At 34.7% G+C, this 25,781-nt stretch overlaps 1 protein-coding gene across 1 annotated transcript in view; it reads left to right on the top strand.

Annotated features, from left to right (window-relative positions):
* The window catches only part of LOC306845180 (RNA-binding protein Raly-like), an 84,918-nt gene that overhangs the window by 53,524 nt on the left and 5,613 nt on the right, over positions 1–25,781 (top strand). The window contains exons 3-7 of the mRNA XM_079377827.1: positions 17,789–18,068; positions 20,581–20,653; positions 21,519–21,566; positions 24,364–24,521; positions 25,324–25,437. Coding sequence (XP_079233953.1) covers positions 17,813–18,068; positions 20,581–20,653; positions 21,519–21,566; positions 24,364–24,521; positions 25,324–25,437 — 649 coding nt within the window. The 5' untranslated portion in view covers positions 17,789–17,812. The remainder of the gene's footprint in view (positions 1–17,788; positions 18,069–20,580; positions 20,654–21,518; positions 21,567–24,363; positions 24,522–25,323; positions 25,438–25,781) is intronic.

The following is a 25,781-nucleotide window of genomic DNA, read 5'->3' as shown; positions in this document are numbered from 1 at the left end:
TGACTGCTGTGATAGCATCCTTACTGTGATGAAACTTCCTGTGTGACTGATATGAAACACTTTACATAGGTAGCAACTCATCGCACAACCTCCACTGGAATGGGAAGAGCGCTATTGTGTGGAGTCTTTTTTATTTATAGTACCTTTGACCCGTTCAGACGCGTTTACAGAAAATAGATTTGTATACACATCTATTTTCTGTAAAGTTTTTTTGAAACTGTATGAATCACATTTGATTGCAATAGATGTTATGTTTCTAAGCTAACAACCCAGTACTCTAATAAGCACAAAAATACATGGCATATACTGTACATACAGTGTATAAGAAAAAAATATTTTTTACTGTATGTGTATGTTTATGTGTATTAAAATATTCATTTTTATAATATTAGTTCTACTAATTTCATTTTTACCTTAAGTATTATAATGTGAATCTTTTTTTTCCAAGTTATCAAGTTAAAGTTACTTATTTTTTAGAATTTTATTTTATATTTAATTGATGTAATTCGTCATTTATTGCATGTATTGAATAAGTTAATATACAAAAATTTTTTTGGTTGAATGTGCTGCATAAAAAACTATATTGTGTGATACTTTCTGTTACTGTGATAAAAAAAATTAATTATACTATTTTATAAGATTTTAGTCAAACCTACACCATCTATAAATTGAAATATTTTTTTATCTATACTTTTTCAGTATTGAATTACGTAGCATTCAAAGGTTTGGGATTGGCAGACTTATTCTCTTCTGCTCGCCAAGGCTGCATTTATTTGATTAAAAATACAGTAAAAACAGTAATGTTGTGTAATATTATTACAATTTAAAATAGATGTTTTCTATTTTAATATATATTAAAGTGTAATTTATTTATGTGATGCACCGCTGAATTTTCAGCATCATTACTCAAGTCTACATGATCGTTCGGAAATCATTATGCTAATTTGCTACTCAAGAAACTTTTCTTATTATCAATGTTCCGCGTCAATTATCAAACAGTTGTTCCACGTGTTATTTTTATGGAAACAGTGGTACTTTTTTCAGGATTGTTTGATGAATAGAAACTTCTTTACGGTCACTTTTAATTAAATTAATGCATCCTTACTGAATAAAAGTAGCTTTTCTTAAAACAAAGTCTTACTGACCCAAGCTTTTTGACAGTATATAATTTAAATTTATGTATTAGATTTTGTGCTTTATGATGCGGTCTTGATAGGTTTTAGAAAACAGCCCTTTTCTCTTTTTTGCATGGACATTCCTTCTGCCTTCTTCATTCTCTTTTTCACCCATATTCCCCTACACTTTTTTTCACTTTTTTCCCTTAAATACTGGGTCAGGCTACCCTTTCCTTATCCTCTCCTGGTCATTCCTCCTTTTAGCCTCCAACCATCCTACATCCTCTCATATACTCTTCCGTTCTCCACCTCATCCCCCCTCATCTATGTGTGTGGGTTAAATATATAAGAAGGAAAAGGCCTAGGCTTGTAGAAGGAGAGGCCTAATGAAGAATGTATCGATTTCCTATAAGAAGGATTTAATCAAAGTCCCACGACACATCCACTGGGACAGAAGCCTCGCTACAGCACCAAATTACACTTCATACACCATCTATTTTTCAGCCACGGCGATAAATGGAGGTGCCGAGCAGATAGATGAGAGTCCCTCCAGCTCGTTCATCATACCCAAACTAGAGGAGCAAAGCAAAGTGATTGAGACGGGCAGCAACAACAGCCAATGATGAATAGACCGGGAGGTGTCGACGGGGCGGGAACAGCATTCACCATTGGACAAGAAAGCTTTAATTGAATTTGGGAAGAGAAGGTTATATAATGAACGAGTCATTTGATCTGTAAGAAAATATATGACATTATGTCAGGGTGTTGTTGCATAGAGCATTTATAGTTTATTAGACAGTAAAGATAAGTAATTTAATTGACTGAGCTGTTACTATGGCTCATTACGCACAACAGTGGAGGAAAAGTTTACGAGCAAAACAAATCTGATGTGGATTTACATCAGCAAAATGCTGTTTGTCAGCAAATACAAGGATTAGCGCTTTGATTTGAATATGCTAATTTTATCCAAACACAAGCCAATTCTATATTTGGCTAATTAATACCATAAAATAATGTCGTCTAAGTATGATTATCCCTGATTTTGAAGAAATAAAGAAAACAAATATTGTTTCAGAATATTATATTTAAGGGTTTCTGCTTGAGATAATGATTCTCTTGTCACTGGTTCAATATCTGGAACCATAAACAATTACATATGTTTCTGCGGGTCTTATAAAAGGTCTTAAAGTCTTGATTCGTCCATCCACAAATTAAGGTCTATAAAGGTCTAAAATCGGAGCAGAAAGTCTTGATATTAAATGTTAAATACCTGAATATTTGTTTTTTTGTTTTGTTTTTGATGAAAATGTCGAAACATCTTTAAATCAAGATGCATTTACTTGAGATGCAAACTGAACATATGAAATCGAACAAAATAAGTGAGCTGAACAAATTGAATTGAAACTGAATCAAATTAAGATGAGTGAGAAGAAACATCTGCCAATGGGGAAATAAAACTTGTTTTACCTTTTGAATTAAGTTGTTTTCTCAGCCTATTGACAGATATTGTTCTTGTTTTAATCATAAACTTCATTTTGATCAGTTTCTCATTAAACAAGACTTTTGGATTTTGTCATCTTGCTTGTATTTGGATTTAAGAATCTGTACACATTTGCTTGGAAAATGAGACAAAAATACTGATGAAGAGCATCACTTTTTTTGCAGCGCGATCAGAAGGCACAGTGAAAGTTATTTCCATGTTCTAGCTAAATTAAAATGTGATGAAGAGATATGTTGTAAACAATATTTTCAAACTGAAACATTTACATTTAGAGACCATATTGATGTATTGTTCCATTGAATTTATTCCTTAAATTTTCTTTACTTGATCTTAAAAAGTAAAAAAAAATTACCTTCACAAAACCTGTGAATTTACATAATATGAAATCAAATGTGACCCTGTGTACAAATAGTCTTTTTAAACTTGCATGAAAATGTAATAACTTGCATCGCCTCTGAATCATATTTTTCTCTAACATCACCAAGGCCGTGCATGCAGGATAACTTTGTTTTTGTCAGTGACAATAATAACATATAATGACACATCTGATAAAGAAGCTGAAGATACATACAGTACAAATGGAAATGCTCTCAAAAATAAATTAGACATTTTGCCTCCACATCCCGCATAAAAAGTATCTTCAATTAGGGTGTTTCAGTAGAGTAGACCTTCTCAATCCAAAATCACATTCAGGTTTGGCTTCATTCTGATGTATTCTTTTCTCGCTCATAAATATGTGACATTACTGAAGTAAAATGAGTTGCAAATGCTGTTGGCTTCAAAGTGTTTTGCAATTAGAAGGCACACACATTTTAGAGACTTTTCTCGCCTTTTTCTTATCAGGCTACAAATGAAGGGCCTTTTATGTTTGTGTGTTACTATGGTGACCAGTTATCCTGTGCATGCTGGGCTTGAAAGACCCCCGCTGGTAAAATATGCTGTAAATAGTTGTACAATAGTTCATCTGCATAGCTGCTCCTTGATTGGAGTGGCTGCAGTGCCGTGCCACTCGGCCGAGAGAAGTGAGGCGAAATTGTTTTGCCCCAGAAACATCGACTAAATCAAACCTGTATTGTTGACCTGAATACTACGACAGAGGCAAAGAAAAAGAACGAACGTCCGCTTTATTGCCTCAAGAGGCATGGAAAAAGCTAGATTTAAAGCATAGAAATCTGATTGGGAACTCGTAATGAACGTGTTTGTGCCACAATCCAAACAGAAGGCATGAAAGTTTTCCGATGCTATTGGAAAGTTGTCGACTTTTGATTGCTTTTAATGTTTGTTACAGCAAATTTTGGGCTTTTTTCCATCTCTTGTTGAGTGATTTGAGGGAAAAACACTTCAGGTTGTGTGATAAATATCTACAAAGACACTCCAAACAACAGATGGTTTTATATAGGCCAGCATGCATTATTTACGATTTTCTAATCCAACAGAATAATAAACACCTTTAGCAGAAAAAAAAATGGGCAGCACAGTTTGTAGATACTTTCTCAAAATGTGGATTTGTTTGTTGTAAGCCGTTCCTGCATCTCATTTGTGTCTTTTCTCTCGCTCAACACCAGTTAGTCCCTCTGCGTTAATAATCCAGACTTGAACTGTCACATCCTGACAAATGGTCCAGCAGTCAGCGCATGCTATATATAGCAGTCTGCTGGGTGGTCTTTAAAATGCTGCTCTTTTAGGCTCTCTGGCAGTAAAGTGAATTGCATGAGCTCAGGTGAATGTTACTGTAGCTTGTCAGATAGAATCGCTGTGCTGGTCTCATGTGGTCTAGTTAATAGATGTGTGTGCTGATGCAGTTGTCAGGTCAGTGTGTTCTGCTGGGGTCATCCTTGATTCTTTGACCTTATGTATACTCAAAAGATTATGAAATGTCTGGTGAGTTCAATGGTTGTTCTGGACAGGTCCCTCTACTAAGTCCATTTACTAGCTTTAGCTTTAATATTAAATTATTGCATTATTTGAATGCATTGAATATATAAATACACTTTATATATTCCTAGAATAACTTCCTAGAATGTGGGGTTTTGGACAATATTGGCATGAATCCTTTTTAATTTGTGAAAATTTTGCACTGATAAGGGACGACAACAAACTATGAAAACATATTTTATTACATAAACAGTTTATACATAGAAAAAACTAAAATTTTCGATTCATCAAGATATCCACCATTAGCAGCTATTACAGCTCTGCATAATCTGGGCATCTGATATATATAATAAAATATTTTAAAATATAATATTTTATAATATAATATATAATAAAAATATTTGGAAATATAACAAAATATTTTACTTATGTAGAGGCAGAAAGAATCACTAAAAATGCTCACCACTAATGCACAAACAACTGGAGAGCTAAAACCAATGAATAGTGTTGTTGTATGAATTAATATTCTGTTCTATTCAAGCATGCAGTTGTATTGATATTTAATTATTTCCACTGGTTTAGATTTAAGATTTGAATTCTACACATGATTACCTGCCTAAAGCTGCTGCAAGCACATTTCTGTTTTGGTGGAAAAAATGTTAAAACAAGTGTCAAACAGATAGTCCTGCTCCAAATGACGTCACTGGCAGAGAGCCGGAGTATTAAAAAAAAATGCTTACAGCAGCTTTAAGTCTCATTCATACACAATATATGCACTTTCATATCAGCTGAGTTCAAAAGTGTCTGCCAAGACCATCCTAAAATGTGGTTTGTAGACATTATGTTGAACACTAAAAATTGCTTAAGTGCATTCACCATCGTAAACAACTAAACCAACAATAATTAATTTACATCTTCTGAAGAAAATGTGCTTACTTGTGCAAAAGTTGCCACTAAGTATTATGGGTGGTTGCCAGGGCATTTTTGTATGGTTACTCTGGAATTCTCAGTGTTCGCTAGGGTGGTTACTTTCAGACTCAAGTCCATAGCATCTACCTTCATGCATCTGGCACACGCTTTTATCCAAAGTGACTCACACTGCATTCAAGCTTTAAGTTTTTTTCAATGCATGCATTCCAGGGAATCAAACCCATAACATTGGCATTGCTAGTGCCAAGCTACAGGAAGTGATGCAGGACAAATTATGCACTGAAGTTTAGCATTTTTCAAAGCCCCTAACCCTGATTATGAGTAATATTGTGCAATCTAGTAAGTGCCTTAGCAAGCATCACCAATTATAATACTCGGCTTTGTTACAAAAGCACACAGCTTTTCTTGTAAATAAAGCTAGCGAAACAGTCCCTATTCTTACTGTGACACAACGTTAGCATATTTATGACTATGCCGTGTCACTTTAAAATAAAAGGCTGTGATGCAACATGATTTCTTGTTGCTTTGGGCAATTTCGCTGTAGGCTAATTTGTTTTGAATCCGCAGAGTGAACATGAGGCTAATGGAATTGGTTGTATTTGTTTTATTATGTACAGTTTGAAGCACTTCTCTTGTTATAAAATGCGCACACATATGGAACGAGAGGGGGAGGGAGTCTTCGCAACATTAAATCTGCATTAACTCTGATAAACCAAGGACCTGGCCCGGCAACTTCAATAAAAATTGCCAGAGGGTCCAAATCTTCCCTGGCGTCTTAGTGATGGCATGCCCTCTGGTCTAGCTAGTCTACAAAGGCCACAGAAGTGCTGCTGCTTTGTTGATTTAGTAGTGTTCAGCTGAGGATGGGGAAAGTCAGACTTCCCAAAGGAACAGCCTGCGGAGTCCTAAAGCCCAATAATTTTATGATATATCTGGTTTGAGGAGCCACAGCAAGACTTTATCAGCAATACCAGATGTAGCCTGGAGCCATTTAGAGCTGTCTCGGGGAAAAGGTCTTCTCTGTCTCTGGGCATACTTGGATGAGTTTATGTAAAATAGGAGCCTTTTTATTAATATTTTTGTATGTGCTTTGGTTTGATACAGTATACGTTTTGCACTTATCCATGGGGGGTGAAAAGAGTCTGCTTTTGCTTTAGGAAGTGTATTATGTCCTTTTTCTCTATTTGACATCATTTTTATCTTCTTTGATAGTTACCCTTTTCTGACTGTTTGTATGTCGTCTCTTGTGTCATGTTTGGAGTGTAATGAAGAGATCATGAAAACAAATCTGGTAGACTTCTCAAGCTAATTCTAAATATATTTGTCATTTTTTTGTATAAGAATCATTGTATGGATCTCTGAACACTGAGAAGTGAAATGAGTCATTGAACCATTCATTGAAATAATTCATTCAAAAATTCTGATTTATTCTGGGATGAAACAAGTGGCTGAGTGAGTCACTGAACCATTCATTGAAACATTTAGTTCAAGAACAAAACACTTTTGAGTTACTGATTAGACTCTGTTTGACTAACTATTGTAGACTCTATTTGACTGACTAGTTTTGTTGTTGGAGCAAAAAATAGACCAAGTAAATGGAAATATTGTCCCTAAAATGTAAGTTACCCGATATTAACTGTTATTAAGTGTTGTGTAATTATGCATTTATAAAAAATATTTAGTTAAACTATTAAACCAGGTCATATGCAAAAAATGTATTTTATGGTAATAAACACTGCTACAGTCCACAGTACTCGCTATCAGTGTAATTATTTTTAAAACTATTAAAGTAGTCACAATTAATGCATTTTAAGATAATAATATACACTGCTACTGTAACAGGGCGAACAAGACGTGAGACGTGCGGATCCAAGTGCAAGCTTCTATTTATAAGCATAGTCAATAAACAGGCAGGGTCAAACAACGGCAAACGGGTATGGTACGGGCAAGACACAGAGCAATCCTAGGGCTAGCGAGAGTCGACGATCGGCGAACAATATCCAACAGGGCAAGGTAGAGAGATAATCCAGGTATACGAGCAGTAGTCCAAGAGAGGTGCAAACAGAGTCCAAACGGCAAGGCAAAGGGTAAATCCAGGAAACACGGGCAAGAATCAAAACACTAGAAAAACACACAAGGCAAGACTATGACAACAAAGTGGGTTCCGTATCGCAGCTAAAACTAGGAGAGTTATAAATGCAGAATAATACTTGAACTAAACAGAAAAACACAGAATGGCTCGGTAAGGCAGCTAACATTAGGGGAGTGATAAACGCAATACAATACTCGGCAGAGAGGGAGAGGAAGTCCATGGTATATGTAGGGTGTGTGATCAGTGCAATCAGCTGTGTGTCAGTGCAATGGATGATGGGAATTGTAGTCTGAGGTGGCGTGCAACAGTTAGTGTGGTGTAAGAGTCTATGTGGTGAGCAAGTGACCTCTGGCGGTGAGCCAACGGAAGTTCATAGACCAGATTCATGACAGCTACATTCCACATCACTTGCTATCAGTAAGATAATTGAATAATTATGAATATATAAAAATAAGTTTGGGTAACACTTTATTTTAAGGTGTCATAATACAGAGTAATTACCTAATTAAGTACTTAGTAGTAGCCGTTGTACTTACATGAAATAAAATATACTTACCATGTAACTAAGTTAACTAAGTTTGTTCAAATATTCAAGCTGGTCGGTTACTTTATTTTAAGGTGTACTTGTTACAGTTTAATTATACATTTAAGTACTGAGTAATATTCATTAAATACATGTACTTACTACTGTAAATGTGTAGGGTTAGGATTAGCGTTTGGCTTAGGAGTACTTGCATGTAATTATGCATAATTTATTGTTATTATAATAGTAAGTACATGTAACGTGTACACCTTAAAATAAAGCGTTACCAGCATATGCAAATATTAATCAAATATATTTTAAAATACAGAGCTACACAAACAAAAACGTATATTAAAACATGTACAAATGTTAATAATGTGTATTTAAAAAATAATATTTAATTATTAGTTATTTCAAATGACTGGAAGCTCTCTTGCACTGGCCATACTTGTTGAGTACCGCATAGTCCTCCTTGTTTCATGATTTTCATTCCTACACACCTACACCCAATTGCTCATGTAGTGAAAAAAGAAGCCCTATTGCACAAAAGAGACAAAGCTGTTTCCTTCTCCTTGCTTTTGTTTTTATGACTTATCACAGTGCACTTGACATATAGGTGCCTGTAGCTCAGAGGACACACAAACATATATAACCACACAAACTGTATATTCACACACAAAACAGCTGGTGCCAGCCATTAGAAGCATATTTCCCAGTGCTGCCAACCAGCACGTGCAAGCGCAGAACAGATCCAATAACTCAAAGCAGAGAAGAAAAATAATCAATACTGTCATCCGTTCTTCTGCAGAACCCCCACAAGTCCCTCATCATCCAGCTCACAGTGAAGTATGACACCCAGTGACCTTCATGCATCCCTGGGCACCTCGTGTTTATTTTCCTCGGCTAATTATTCTGTGGATTCAGAGGCCACTGGTAATAAGCAAGACATCAGACGCTGACGGGAAATTAGAGAAGTGAGATAGAGAAAAGGAGGGATGAGAAGGGACCTCATCATTACAAGCACACTCATTTATTCTGCGTTCTCTTTTATCTCTGGCAACACCTGCCCTCAGAGTTGAGAAAAAAGAAAATAGAGAATTTGGAGCAAATGTGTGCCTATTTTTGTTTTTTGTTTTTGGAGGAGAGAGTAGAGATATAAATTTGACAAAAGCAGCCACCAACAGTGCGTATATTTCCTCAGCCGCTGTGCTGTCTGACTTAAAGGGATAGTTCATCTAAAAATGAAAATTCTGTCATCATTTGCTCAGCCTTGTGCTGTTGCAAACCCATTTGACTTTCTCTCCTCTCTGAAACACAAAAGAAGAAATTTTGAATAATGTTTTGGCCATTGTGTTTGGTTTAATGAGGCTGTCAAGCTCCAAAATCACAATAACACACTGCTAAAATATTATAAAAGTGGTCCTTGTGACTATATTCCAATCTTTTTAAAGCGTGTGATAGCTGTGTTTGAGGAAGAAACTGAAAAAGTCAATGAGTTATTGATGTGTTTAAGGTGTTTTTACATCCTTTTTGAAGCATCCTGTTCATTCAATGCAATTACGTTTGTTTTTTTAACAGTAATGACAGATCTTAACTATAAATACTTAACTGTGTACAAGGTTATGAATGTTTTTGAATTTTTCACCTGCGTTTCCCATAATTGTGTTCTTAAGTGTTACTTAAGAGTGACTTGTCTATTCATGACGCACTGAAATGGCGTTGTAACTAACTTGCATGTTTTTGCTTTCCATTTGTAATTTACTAATTGGAAATATTTAAAGTTGTTTACTTAAATGTTCAGCCTAATTTTCAACGCATATACACATTTTTTTATGTGAATGAAAAGTACTTTTCACTAACAATACAAAAACAAAAATATTATTGCAATTTATGGGTTATTATTTTAATGTTACAAAATATAATGAAAAAAACATGATCCTTCAGAAATCATTCTAATATGCAAAAGTTGCAGCTCAAGAAATGTTTCTTATTATTAACAAACAGTTGCAATTGTAATTAATTAAAATAATTTAGCAGCTTAATACTTTTATGTAAACTGCAATATAAAAAAATCAGGATTATTTTATGAATAGAAAGTTAATAACAGCATTTATTTGAATGATACATCTTTTGTACCATTACAAATATGTTTATTTTGCTATATTTAATGCATCTTCTCTGAATAAAAAGATAAATTAACAAAAAAATATACTGACCCTAAACATTTGAACAGTAATGTGTATTTGTCGTGATATTTTTGTTGCAGAAAAAAAAAAATTCACAGTCAGCCTGATTGCAAATTGCATTTACAGTGTTTAATTGTGATCTGTGGGTCGAGGTGTAAGCTTTCCCTCTGAGACCGGATGACTGATACTGGCAGTGACATACTGAGCATAACAAGGTTCACTGGGTTGCCAGTATTGAGGTGCACAATAGGGAGGTGAGAGCTACGCTTGAGGGACATTCACCAATCAAGCGGTGGTCTGCTCTTTACTCCCTGGAGTGATAACGGTGACAGCGGTTCTGCACAACACTGCGGTGCCAGCAAGTGCGCCCTTGGGTGTCAGAAAGGAAGAGGAAGAAGGCAAGCCAAGATGTACAATATATGCCAGTTTTCCTCTGAAACTCGTTTGCACAGTCTGTAACAATCACACCACCACTTTGTTTGTACCAACACAAACTGGTTTAGTTATTTACATAATCTATTTTCTGCATTTATTGAATATTGTTTTAATTATTTTTTAAATAAAATATTATACACTGCATCTCCACTATAATTTAATAAATAATACTGTTTTTGTGTCACGGAATGTATTTTTTTTTTAGGCAAGAATGTAGTTGTTTAGACCTCAAAATGTGGTTTGTTAAAGATAAATATTTTATTTGAAAATTTGCTTTAATGTTTTTGGAGAAGTGAGCTTTAAGGCTTCAGCAGCTGTTCAGCGCTCATGAAGCCGCCTGAGAGCACCTTACCTTGGCCATATCTTCTGGATTTTACCACTGGCTTTGTCTCTGCAGTCGTTATGCATGAAATATAATTTGGGTAAATCTAGCAGGCAGTCTTTGGTCTCATTAATCTATTTTTTTGTTTCAGAGCAAATAGTTTTTGTTGAGGGCAATTTCATAACGTTATATTTTATGTAAATTTAATGCTTTATATTAGAGCACTGCCATTGTACTTTTGATTGAATTGTCTAGCAACTTTTATGATAGCTGTTGTTGTTGTTGTTTATTAAATATTATCATTCAATAAATATTATTTTATATAAATCATAGTAGTTTTGAATAATAGTAGAATTGAGAAATGGTGTGGGTGTTCGTGATGGTGATATTAGTTACATTATTCCGCCATTAGATGACGACAAGCCATTGTTTTTACAGGAGCAAGTCAGCAGTAAAGACTATTATATTGAAAGAGACTGCAACAGGGTTGTAATCAAGGAAGTTATTTTTAGTTATTTCCACAACACCTTGTAAGACGCAGCCAACAAATGCACTGAGCAGCCTAACCAATAACCTTGCGAGGACCAGAAACAGTCTGGTGTGACCCTCGAGCGATCTCTCCCCCTGCTCCAGCAGGAGGAGGAGGTATTCTGTACAAAGTAGGGGATCCATTGAAACACAATGGAAAGAAAAAACACTGAGGAAAACATGGAAAACAAAAACGCAGAGGTAACTGTATTCGGTCTGGTGTTCTGTCACAATTGCCTACGGAGCTGAGCAAGCAACGAGGAGTAAATACAAGTTATAGTCTGTTAATCCTTCCAACACGGGATACACAGGGCAGACAGGAACACATGTAGCACAATGGACGATAGACACCAGACAAAGAAACAGGGAACTGAACACTCTTTAAATACACATGACAATCAGGGAAAAACAAGACACTCCTGGAAACAATCAAGGGGAGACAGAAACTGGGTCACGGAGCAAAAACACAACACAGACCAGTCCACAATCCTGACAGTTATTAATTCTAAAGTGATGTTTTTGAATTAGTAACGGAGGCTTGGGCTCAGCTATTAAACTATCAAACACTCCGATTTGATTCCGTGGCGGAAGGAAGTAGTTCCGCACAAAAGAGGGCTTTTAAAGACACTCCGTTATTGTCTCTTTTTTATTTACACACTTGTGTCGTCAAGCTGTTGTATAAACGCAATATCACACTCGTAGCCTGGTGATATGTCTGAATATCAGCACGCTGTGATTGCCTACACCTGAATCACAGCCGTGCTGATAAACTGTACAGACATATCGCACTGCAACATATCACATATCACACTAGTCATGTGATATTGCTCATATATAATTTGGCACAATTTTTGGGTGACACAATTTTAGTTTTGGTGTAATTTTGCGGTTGTCAGGTGATTTTCAAGCATTATCTAAGTTATAATGCTTTTGAAAAACAACCCAGTACATTCCTCAAAATCTCTTTTTGTGGTCCACAGAAAAAAAAAAACTTGTACGGATTTGTGGTTTATTCCTTTAACAATCAAATGCCACGGAAATCTCTTTAGATTCCTGCTCGCACCCCAATTGTGCACACAACACTGAGTATAAAGTGTCTATTTGAGGAGCTGATTGGCTGATGAATTGATGCTTTCCTCAATTGTCAGACTCTGATTTAGTTGCCTTGGGCAACAGTGGAGGAAACCTAATTCCCAGGCTGCTGTTTCTAAACAGAATTTGATGCTTGATCCCAACAGAGGGCTAGCAACATTGCAGGGAAAGGTAGCAGACAGTTTGGTGCTTGTTCCAATAACATCTGTGGTTTGTATGTGTGGTGGGGGGGCAGCTGCTCTCATTTCTAATGAGCTATTAAGTGACCTCCAAACACATTTGCCTGTCTGTAAAACACCATTACTGACAGGGATGATTTTGGCACAAGCTCAAATAGAATATAAATTATCCCCAACAACCACGTGCAGTACTCACTACAGTGTGTGTGTGTGTGTTTGTGTGTGTAAGAGAGAGTTCAAGCACATGACTTTGTAAAGTCAAACAGAATTCAATTTGTACAGCATTATGAGTTGATCAAGGATGGTGTGTATAATTGCTCTTTGTGTGTTTACAGTGATAGAATATGCCATTTCAGTTTACTCATGTTTATATGCTCTTATATTAAATTATATTATATTATTATTTGTTATTTTATCATACAAATAACAAAATTATAAACAAATAAGGTAGATTTTGTGTGTTATAAGGAATATATTGTTTCTTTGTGACTAAATACCAAATTATTCAATAAATTATTAATTTATTCTTATGTATTACAATAAATTCAAACTTTTTGTGGTTTTATGTAAATAAATATTTTAATATACATATATTTAAATAAAAAGAATCGAAAAGAAAATAATAGATTTTAAATAGAAAATGTATTATATAAAAATATTATGTATTTCATTATATATTATATCAATATAATATTAATACATATTGTATTTATTTTATTCATATAAATTAGCAATAGTAGTAAAAATAAACATGCATTTAAAAGTCCATTGTCTTGTTATTTAACTATATTACATGTAACCAATTAACAATGTTAGCATGTGACAATTTCAATTATTTAATTTTATTATGTAATCTCAGTTTATCTTGTGTTCTTTAAGAAGTCTTGAATGCGCTCTGAGTGAATGTGAGCACATTATCAGCATGCTGAAAGTGCTGAGAGTTCATTTTAAGATGCAAACCTCCAGCACACTTTAACCTGGACTGTTACTACAAAATGCAAGACAGGTTTCATGTCAGCCGTAAAGGCCGATAAACATTCAGCCCCCCAGACATTTTAATAACGTAGTATTAGTGCGTTGTGCAATGCAAGCAGCAGCTTCTGGGAAACTTGTGTAGTGGGACAGCGCTGCCAAATCTCTGGAGAGTCAAAAATTTGTGTGCCAGAGTCACATGCTCACCCCACAGCACGGCCTGAGAGAGAGAGGTGTGTGTGTGTGTGTGTGTGTGTGTGTGTGTGTGTGTGTGTGAGAGAGAGAGAGCGCTTGGTGTCTCTATCCCTGACGGATTGTGCTGCTGTTTGGCCTGGACTCTATCCAATCCAATCTCTGCTCTGTTAATTTCATCCGTTACACTGTTAAAAAACAGCTCCCTCTGCTCACCACATTACTGCTAATTAAATATGCCAGCTTTTCTTGTTTTTAGAGATGCCTTAGCCAATGATGTATTTGCCAATTATTAATCAAATCCATGAGCATGAACAACACTGATTATTAACTATAGTCAACTATATCAACTATAATTTATAATAAAATCGATATCAAAATATGTAAAATTTGTAACTAAAATTAATATTAATAATAATAATTGATGTTGTTTTGGTTCTATTTCTGCTCATAATCTGTTTTAGATGTTTCTAGTATGTGTTAGATTGATGTTGTCAAGCATCAGGAACAATAGTCTCACGCAATGATGCAAGTGTTTCTGTTTTTATATGCAAAGTTCTCCTTCTATGTGGTGTATTTACTGTCAGAAGATTTATTAGGGTACCTAAAGTTTTTTTTTCCATGACACCAGTGATTAAATAAATGTGATATATTGCTTGCATTACATCACCAAAAGAAGTATTTGATAAGAGGTAGTATCTTGCGTTTGCTGCGAGTGACATTCTTTGGGGAAAAAAATATTTTAAAAAAATTTTCACGCAGAAATTGCAAGTAAATTTCACAAACCATTCTGAAGAAATGGCAAATAGCACATTGAGTTAAACTTTTGAAAGAAATTTTGAATAAGAAAAACTGTAATAGTATTGTCTTATAAAACTTAATCCACTAATGTTTGTTTAATTTATAAAATAATAAAATATTTTTTAAGTGGAGTAATCAGTGGAGTTTGTAATGTAGAAGAAAAATGACAGCAAATATTTAATTATTAAATATATTTTTAATAAAAAATTATGCAAAATGATTTCATGGCTGGTAATTTTCATAATTCACTCAGAAATATTTATTTGGATCATAACTGGGTCTCAAGTAATACATAATAAAACACGGACTGAGCTGTGAAAGAGTTTTGTTGTAAAAAGAGAACGCTTTTAAATTACCTGAACTTCTGAAGCCTTTAATGTTTTTTTTTTCACATATTTAATTGTAATTTTCATAATCACAATATTACTGTTCTTATGTTTTTCCACAGTTGGTAAAAAGTGGGATTTATTGTTTAAAAATGCAGACACTATATATATTTTTTTTAAATATATATTTTTTTTATAATTCTAATAGTATGTTACATTAACATTCAAAAGTTAGGGGTCAGTAAGATTTATTTTAAGAAATTAATACTTTTATTCAGTAAGTGATTTATAATGTGTGATGCTACAATAAAAATATATCTCAGTTGTAATTTACCTTTTAAAATATTTTTAAAGATATTGAAATAATTAAGACCGTTATTTTAATAATAGTATGTAATATTTCATTTAGTGTTTTTACTGTATGTTTGATTAATCTTACTGACCCCAAACTTTTGAAACCTGTATATTATGATAATATTATGTATTTATTTAAACGTGTATTTCTAAAAAAAGTTTTAGTTGTTTTTGTTTAATCCGACAAAAATGTCCAAATTGGTGCATCTTCATTTTTCTTTTTTGGTCTCACTTCGATGAAACTCATGCAAAATAATATGCTTGAATGGGTTAATTGTGTGAATGACATAATGAGGAAAAATGGGAGTGCTGAAAGCCACAGCTCATTAAGTTAACCGGAGATAGTGTGAGTCTGTCAGCCGCACGAGTGCTTTCTGTCAGGATGCTGTCCAACATGGCATGATGTAGGAATCCGGTCCAGTATTTTCCCAGTCTAATCGATCATTTAATTACAATCCATGATCCCTAAACCTTCTGACGCTTTCAACAACCAAACTCTTTAGAAACTCTTTAACAGGTGTTAATGGGCCCCACGGAGGCAGGACTTTAAAGGCGAGTCCGAACAAAGCAGCGAATTTGCTAGTTATTTCTGCAAGCGGGATGATAGTGTGCAGTTCAAAACCCTTTATTGCCTAAGTCATTATAACAAGGAGGAAAGAAAGACAGCACATGCTTCAAAGACTTGTTCAGTCCCCAGCAATGTGAGATGTACAGAGGCACTAGTAATTAGAGGAGAAACGTCTCTTTCGCACTAAATGACCTTCCTGTTCACTTGCTCTGAAAATATTGTCTGATTAGCAAACTGTCAGAGGGGAGCCACGGTGTGAACGGCCCTCACAGTAGACCTGATGCCCGTCATACCTGGGATACACTCAGTTGACCCTGACAGACTTGCGGTTTGGTCTTCACTTTCTCCTTATTTCACGTTAGGCAGCCGCTAATAAGGAACAGCGGTGGGCCACTTCTGCAGCGGTCAGAAGCACCATGTCTTTTAACCTCAGACTTCTTTTTTGTCCCCCTAATAAAGTCCAAATACTCTTATCTTTTCATGTCCTTTCGCTATAAAATGTATGAGAAGCAAAGCAGAGCCTTCTCCTAGGAAAACTATTGTTTGGAGTTTGATCTTTTGAAATGCAGACCAATTTACCTCTATGTAATTTATCCATTGATTGGATTGTGAATAGTGGGTGGATGTCATACTAAACATTTATGTGGATTGAATCACTCAGAAAGGAGAAATTGAGATCTCTGGCTCTGACCAAACAGTTGACGGTAGCCATTGACTTCCATAGTGTGGAAAAAATACTATGGAAGTCAATGGCTACTGTCAACTGTTTGGTTACCAGCATTGTTCAAAATGTCTTCATTTATGCTCAATAGAGGAAAGAAGCTCATACAGGGTTGGAACATCTTGAGGGTGGGTGAATAATGACAGAAAATGGAACTATCCCTTTAAGAAAAGTCTCACTTTCCTCTCACTTTCATCTCTGAATCCCATTACAGTCTAGAAGAAACAACTCAAATACTATAGCGATCTTTCTTACGGCCTGTCATTAACACTTTGATCAGTGTGCTAATTACAGTTCTGTCTGATTTTACTGCGTAGGGTGTAGCCGGTCTTGCCCGTGAGAAATGGCGCACATCAGACGTGCTGTGCTGGTGTCAGGAGAGCTTTGATCACTTATTCATTAATTAGGCAATAAATATTGGTCAGGGCATGTCCGTGTTCAGGATGATTCATAGGGTAATGTTTGCTCAAGGGCAAAATCAGCACCTTTAAGGCCCCAGATATACTGTAGGCCTATCTATTATATCTCTCTGTGGATTGTCTGGCTTGGGAAGTAATTATAGTACCTGACAGAGGATTTTTAAAAATACATTTTAGAGGATTGATTCATTATTATTATTACATTTATTATTATTAATAATAATAATAATAATATAATAATATTTTTGCATAGAAATTAATAATATATACTAATTAATATTGCTTATATAAATTGTTAATAATAATAATAATAATACAACTTGTTTAAATAAATATATCTTATTCATATTAATTTATATAAATAATTTACCAGAATATAAATAATTTATATTACGTTTGTAGTAATTATTATTACGTATAAAAAAATTAAGATCATGTTAATAACAATAAATATTAATAATACACACATTTTTATTACTATTAATAATTAATGGAAGTTTAATCACAAAATTAATTTTAACACTGCTCATGGCTTGTTGTTTTATGTCATCTTTTTCAACAAATCTATGCAGTTGATCTTTGTTTCGGTTAGGAATATGTTTTTTTTTCAATTATACAGCGATTGGTCTAAACTTGTGTGATTTGATTCTTCTCCAGATTGTTGTTCACATTTGAACCAAGATGTCTCTGAAAGTCCAGACGAGCAACATTACCAACAAAAATGACCCCAAATCTATCAACTCGCGCGTGTTTATTGGCAACCTGAACACAGCGGTGGTGAAGAAGAGCGACGTCGAGACGATCTTCTCCAAATACGGCCGTGTGTTGGGCTGCTCGGTTCACAAAGGCTACGCCTTCATTCAGTACGCTAATGAGAGACACGCTCGTGGAGCCGTCATTGGAGAAAATGGACGTGTGCTTGCTGGACAGACCCTCGGTGAGTTGGGCAATAATATGAATTGTATATATGTGTTATATATCACATCTGAATATCATCTCTCCAAGGTTAAAAAGAGTGCATAACACTTGCTGTAGGAGCAAACTGACTTTTTCAGCACCTCGTAGAGTGTTTGGTTTGCATGTGCTATGACTGCTGCCAAGAGCGAGCCCCATGACACTGAAGCAGTTAAGATTAATATCTATTGATGACAGTTTCCTGTGGCCATCACTGTGACGGGGTCAAAGCGAGGTCAATACAGTGCAGAGCAAGTAGATCAACATTATAAGGAGGCCAATGTGACGTCAGTGCCATTCTCCGCTCTTCAGGGTTCTTGACCTCAGTGAATTTTAAGTTTGTATTGAGCTTTTTCATGTAGATTTTGAACACTTTTACTGATTATTGTTTTGTAATAAAAGTAGGCCACTTACTAGATGGAATTTTGTTAGCATGCACTATGCCAGGAGATCAGTGTGCATGTGTTTAGACTGAAATTAATAGCATACTGACAACTATATTTTAAAAATAGTTTGTGAAATATATGTATGCGATGACAATTTCAAACAGAAGTTACAACAGTTACATATAACACACACACACATATGTATATTACAGTAAATAAATATAACAAAATAACAATAAAAACAGCAATAATTATAATACATATTATATATACAGTATATATATATATATAGTGCTGTCAAATGATTAATCGTGATTAATTGCATACAAAATAAACATTTTTGTTTACATAATATGTGTATACTGTGTATATTACGTTTATACATACATATACAGTATATATTTTGAAAATATTTACTTGTATATATTATTATTCATAGAATTTGTATTATAGAAATATATTTCATATATAAAAATAACATATTTTTCTTGAATATACATGTGTATTTATATATACATAATAAATATACACAGTAAACACACATATATTACGTAAACAACTTTTATTTTGCATGCGATTAATCACGATAAATCCTTTGATGGCACTAATATATATAGATTAATACAATATTTTCATTATTGTGGTTATTATTGTTGTTATTTTGTTATTATGTCCTGTAATAATAATAATAATAATAATAATAATAATAATAATTAATAAATGTATGTAATTTTTAATCAATACAATTATGTATTTATATAATTCTAAATTTATACTATTATTTACTAATAATTTAATTCCAATTTGTTATAATAACAATAAAAATCATTATAATATAGTAGATATGTATAATAATAGAAGTTGTTGTTATTTACATACTCCAAAAATAATGCAAAAATAATTAATATTAACTGTAAATATAAAAATATTTTTAAAATGATAACATGCTGATGATAATAATAATAATATGTATTTATTTAAAAACAAATATTTATTGGACAGTTGATATTACGGTTAAATAATCAAAGGAAATTCAAGTTAAGTGCATTGCATTGTGCGATATACTATTCTGTGGCGTATGCTTTGTTGTGCACTTCACATTTTGCTTTACAGAAAACATATGCATGCTATTTTACTGGAAATATCAAGAGTGATATTGTAGTATGTTATTCTAATCTAAACAGCCATAGTGTTCAGAGAAACTCAATAAACAATTCCTTACATGCCCTAGAGTACACGCTAGCTAGGTTCTGTGAAATCTATATATGTATGTCTTTAGCATGTGCCACTTCAAGTGAATTACAGTCAGTCAGTCAGTGTGGGGTCGTATGATCACTGCGCTATTTCAGTTATCAAGTCGTTTTAAGCCTCATCATACCAGCCAGTAATGGTGCGTCCTCTACGAGGTGACCTCTAGACACTGATTGGCGTCTGACGCCCCGCCCCCCTCAGATAAAGGAGGAGCGGGACAGGTGTGTCAGCGGCAGGTGTTCGTGTCACGCTGAGGACATCAGACAGTTGTTCATTTGCTCGCTTCCACCTTTAATGTCTCCATCTCTCCTCGATTCAGTTCGATCCCTGTCTCCTTCGCTTCCAATCTTTGTTTGTCCGTCTCTCGTTTGAGTGTTGGAAATATCAAATCGGGTGACAGAGGCATGTTTTCCATTGCTTCACGGCTATCCATTATTCCCTTTCTGCTTCTCCTCCTGTTATAAAGTGGAATCCGAGGAGACTCTCTGGAGGCTGGAGTGTGCTGGGAAAGAGCGCAGACGCCGGATCGTTCCGGGCCGGTTGAGTGGGTGTCGAGTGCCCTCTGGTGGATGCATGGAACGTGTGGTTATCCAAATCAGAGCACTCCCACTTAATGACAAGTGTCCGTAATATCAGTGCACCGTGATAATTACAGAGTCATTAGATAACAGCCTCAAGTGCACCCGGTAACGCACAATTATCAAAGCGCTGCAGATGTCACTTTGAAAGGCTTCTTCCATCTGTCATTGTTTAATACGCATGTCATGTAATTACTCTGTGCACTTTTTTTTATTTTTAATCTGCCTTTTATAAAGTAAAACTTTAGATTGAATGCATGTTTTCCGCTTCTGTTCACAGACATTAACATGGCAGGTGAACCCAAACCCAACAGGCCTAAAGGACTAAAGAGAACCGCAGCGACATTATACAGGTGATTGCAGAAGGAGAACAGAGTTTATTATTAACCAACTCAACAACATATTTAGCTTGCAACACATTTAGATATGTCTCTGTATAGGAGAGACTGGGGTAAGTTGTCACATGAGTCTATTTTGACCATATTGTTCTGTTGCCTCTTCTTTTTTCATGTTTTAGAATTGTTTCAATGCTTAAATATTGCTAAGAAAGGCTTTTGAATAATGTGTATATAATACACTACCATTCAAAAGTTTTGGGGTCAGTAATTCTCAGCAAGGATGCATTCAATTGATCAGAAGTAAAGACATTTTATTATAATATTACAAAAAATATATATTTCAACGAAATGTGGTTCTTTTAAATTTTCTATTCATCAGAGTAATTAAAAAAAAAAACATGGCTTCTACAAAACCATGCAACACAACTGTTTTCAACATATTTATCATAATGAGAAATGTTTCTGGAGCAGCAAACCAGCATATTAGAATGTTTTTTGTTTTTTTGAAGGATCATGTGACACTGAAGACTGCAGTAAAGATGCTGAGAATTCAGCTTTTCGTCACAGGAATAAATTGGATAAAGTTAAACATTAAGTAGTTTACCAACCCATAACTTTTGCACTGTAGTGTAAGTTTTAGTGGTTTTTATATTTGATTCATTTTGCATTTCAAATAAAAGTATGATGTGTAAATAAAATTGCATGTTTGCGTTGACGACTTGCCCTCAATAGTGTTACATGTAGTGTGTGGGTTGTTTTTTTTTTGCTTTTCAGTGATGTAAAGGTTCAAGTGGAAATTGAACAGCTTTTTTTTATCATTTTTGAAAATCCTGTGAATCACCTATATTTAAAATGACTTTTTTGTGTTTAATCCCTGCAGCGGTTATGATTTTGACTATGATTACTACAGAGATGACTTCTATGACAGGTGAGTCCATGATTTTGCACAAATGATTGTTGAAATACAGGAAATGCACTTAAGTCACATCCAGAATGCATAAGTTCACAGTCCAGGTATAATAATATGCCAGTCCTTGTCTTGACTGGCCCAGCAGTGTTTCTCTGTTTGTATTACCATTCATTTGTTTTTGCACCCTTCCAGAGCAGGGTATGTGATAGTAATGTACAATCCTTTTTTTTTTTTTTTTTTTCTTTTTTTTTTACCACCTGTAATTGAAATTTTCCATTATTTCTGATTATAAAATGGCTAATTTATAGTAATTTAACTACATAACATTCAATATGCATATTATCAGAATTCTGTTTCTTTGTGATCATCTAGAACTTTACTGTTAAAACCTTTGTGATTTTTTTTTTTTTTTACATTTTTTTTTTTTACTGTTTTTGAATGAAAGGCATAGTGTAAAAACAGTAATTGTGAAATATTATTACTATTTAAAGTAACTTTTCTATTTGAATGTATTTTTAAATTTTATTTTCTATGATGTTAAAGCTGAATTTTCAGCATTATTTCAGTCTTCAGTGTCACATGATCCTTCAGAAATCATACTAATATGCTGATTTGCTGTTCAAGAAACATTTCTTATTAATGCTGAAAAAATTGTGATTCTTCATATTTTTGTGAAAACCGTGATATTTTTTTCAAGATTCTTTGATGAACACAAAGAAACTGTTTGCTAAAAAGGTTGTCGTGCATTAGTTGTCACGCTAAATAAATAAAATCCATTTATTAAAGAAGAATACCTATAGTATAGTGATTGAGTACAGAAGCACTTTCTTCTCGTGCTGAAATCCACTGACCTGAACTCATAACCCAGCAGTCAGGCTTTATATTTGGTGTTTTTTAGTGCAGTAACCCAGCAGTGACTTATAATGAAGTCAGGCTCACTGTTCTCTCTCTAGCATGGCTCTTCCTGTCATAATACATTTTCTCACAACTTGGCAGAATTAAAGGAACTCTCATAAAAACACTCACACACACAGCTGTAAGCTGCAGAAAGAAAGGCAGAGGAAAAAATATGCGTTTCACAAGAACTCCCTCCACGACCCGTTAAGCAAACTTTGGCTCGGGGAGCGTGCGGTTGGCCGGCGTCCCTATTCGGTAGCTATGGAAACCCTGCTGCGAGACTCAGCTGGACGTACTTGTTTGCAGATGTAAGGGATATTGCGTCCATATGATGAGCTGACATGTTTATTGATATCTCTCTTGTGATCTCTGCTCCCTGACTTACAGCCGTCCTAGGGCGACGCTGACTCCAGTCAATATTTTACAGCAAACATATCCAATAATTTAGATCTCTAGGATGGCGGATCAGTCGGTGAAGCCGCGTAGATGGCATGTGGGAAGCCAGCTGGTTGCTTTTAGGTTCCTGTCTGGGCAGCAGACGTGCTTCTCTTTGAAGGCAAAAGTATCTTCTTCTCTCACCTCATTCACGCCACATCACCTCCTTCATCCCTGACAGCAGAGCTCAAGGATCAACTTGGATTGCAAACTATTGGCTTCTGGCCTCATTTCAGCTCATTTGGCCACAATGCAAAGACGTACACTGTCGGTTTATGCTATGAGATGGAGCGATTGAGCTCCTTTGAGTCGGGTGCATCTCGTGCTCTGTTCGTGAGGAGTTGATGTATGATGGATGGAAAGCAGGTATGCTCTGATCATAAGAAGACTCAAAGATCACACTTTACTCTTGCTTTCCCCAACAGTACATGAACACACTTCTACAAATGATGGACAAAATTCATCCAAGAGTTTACCAAGCAAATGACCTTACAAAATGATGATTGTATCCAAAAAATATATTTAAAAAAAATACCAATGTTATTTATTTTGGTATTATTTATATATTTTTACAGTATTTATTAATGTTCATATTTTAGGTTTTCGTTTTTTTTTTTTTTTATATATATATATATATATATATATATATATATATATATATATATATATATATATATATATATTACTATTAAGCTTTGTTTATTCCTGTTCATTTTAGTCATTAAAATGTACAATATTTATCATGTACATTTAAGTTGTTCATCTAATATTTATATTTTATTTCGTATTTATCTCAATTATTGCAAATTTAATCATTTTAGTTTTACTAAACGATAACATTAATGGATAACAAGTGTTTAAAAAAATTAAATATACAATGTATAGAAGTATTAATTCTATAGTATTATAATTATTTTTATTTTATTATAACTTGCCTATATACTATATGTATCTCCTAAAATTCCTTAAACATGCTGAATTTTTAGAATGAGTTTTTTTAACATAATGGTTTTATATTTCTGACATCCTCACATATGTTGGATTGGTGATCATATTTTAAGAATACATCATTGAAAACTAACTTATGTTGACTTATCTGAATATTGCAGAGAAACTTGCATTTGCATATTTGCATGTCCCTTGCATTTGCATATATCTGTTCGTACATCTATTGTATATTGTGTTATATATTTTTTTTAATTTTTTTTTTATTCACTACTTTTTTTTCTATTTTTATCTCTTTTTTTGTCTTCTATTTTTTTTTTTTTTTCCCTGAGTATTTTGGTGTTTACTTTGGGACTGAGATGGGAAAATATGATTTCTGAAAAGTTTAGCAGTAAACATTGATTTGGAGAAAAACAAAACATTAAATGAAAAGTGACAAACACCACAGTTTCCTGAGCATGACCTATAAACGCACTGATAAAAGTCATGTGGTTGCATGAAGCAGTTAGTTTCATGATAGGTCTCTCTCTGCCTCCAGACTGTTTGAGTACCGAGGCAGAGTATCACCGGTCCCCAGAGTGGTTCCAGTAAAGCGCCCCCGTGTGGCAGTGCCGGTCGTCCGCAGGGTGAAGTCATTACCTGTCAAACTCCTGACCAGATCCGCTATCCTTCCCAACAGCTCTGTCAAACACAAGTGTAAGTTTAGTTTCTATTTTGTGCCAGTTTTTTTATGTATCCCGTTTTTCTGACCTCCACATACTGTATGTTGAATGCTGAAACATCAGAAGATCTTTTAAGATGGTTAAGAAATGTCTAGAAATGTATCCTGGTCCATTGCGTGACATCAAGATCTTCTTCAGATTCAGTGCGCTGAATTGATTTATGGACCGCTTGAACTCTTGAACCGGCCTTTGGGCCAGGTTTGGATTTAGGATGTTTGCAATACTGCAGCAGAGGAACCTTTTGTCTTGGGCAGTGCTCCATTATAGATCCACAACCAAATACCAGTGCCTTGCTTTTATATCTTTTTTTGGTTTTATGGCAATATATAAACCTGATTTATTCATCTAAAACATTGTCAAGTCACCTATATTTATATAGCGCTTTTAACAATACAGATTGTGTCAAAGCACTTAACAGTATCAAATTGGAGGATAGAGTGTCATTAATGTGTAATAATAAGATTAAACATTCAATTTTCAGTTAAAGGCATTTCATTATTGAATTCAGAGATGTCATTGTCTAGCTCAGTTTAGTTTAAATAGTATCTGTGAAATCAAATTGACGATAATCGCTAGAAATTAAGTACAAGAAATTAGCTGAGCAAGCCAGAGGTGACGGTGGCAAGGAACCAAAACGCCCTCTGTGACAGAATGGAGAAAAAACAACCTTGGGTTAAACCATACTCAGTCGGGGGGGCCAGTTCTCCTCTGGCCAGGATATTATTGTTTATTATACATTGTGTTCTTTTGTAAACCGTGTGTGTATGTGTGAGCAGTGAAATCAACCGAGCTGCAGGCTATCAAATCAGAACTGACGCAGATCAAGTCCAACATTGATGCGCTGCTGGGACGCCTTGACCAGATCACAGAGGACAAATACTGCACCACAGGTATAATGTCATATGACACGTTCTATATATCTTTTGTAACAATGTGTCACTTTTAATAAATTGAATGCGTCCATGTAATGCATATATGCACACACTACTATTATTCTGTACTATACAAGCCTGCTTGTTCTGTGATGAATCAAGGTTGTATTCTATTAGTAACGATTTCATCAAAATATGCCTCTTATACCCTCCTCTCAGTGATAATTTTTTGAGAAAAGCTTTTTTAATCAAATGGAAACCGCAGCAAATAGTTTACTCTCTGCACAAAGCGCTGACTCGGCACAGCACCGCCGCTGTCACATGAGCCGTTCACGGTTCAACACTTTTATGGCTCAGTGGCT

The sequence above is a fragment of the Barbus barbus genome (genome assembly GCF_936440315.1).
Source record: "Barbus barbus genome assembly, chromosome: 25".
NCBI lineage: Eukaryota > Metazoa > Chordata > Actinopteri > Cypriniformes > Cyprinidae > Barbus > Barbus barbus.
Note: the sequence above shows the minus strand (reverse complement) of the source record. Positions and strands in the feature narration are given on the sequence as shown.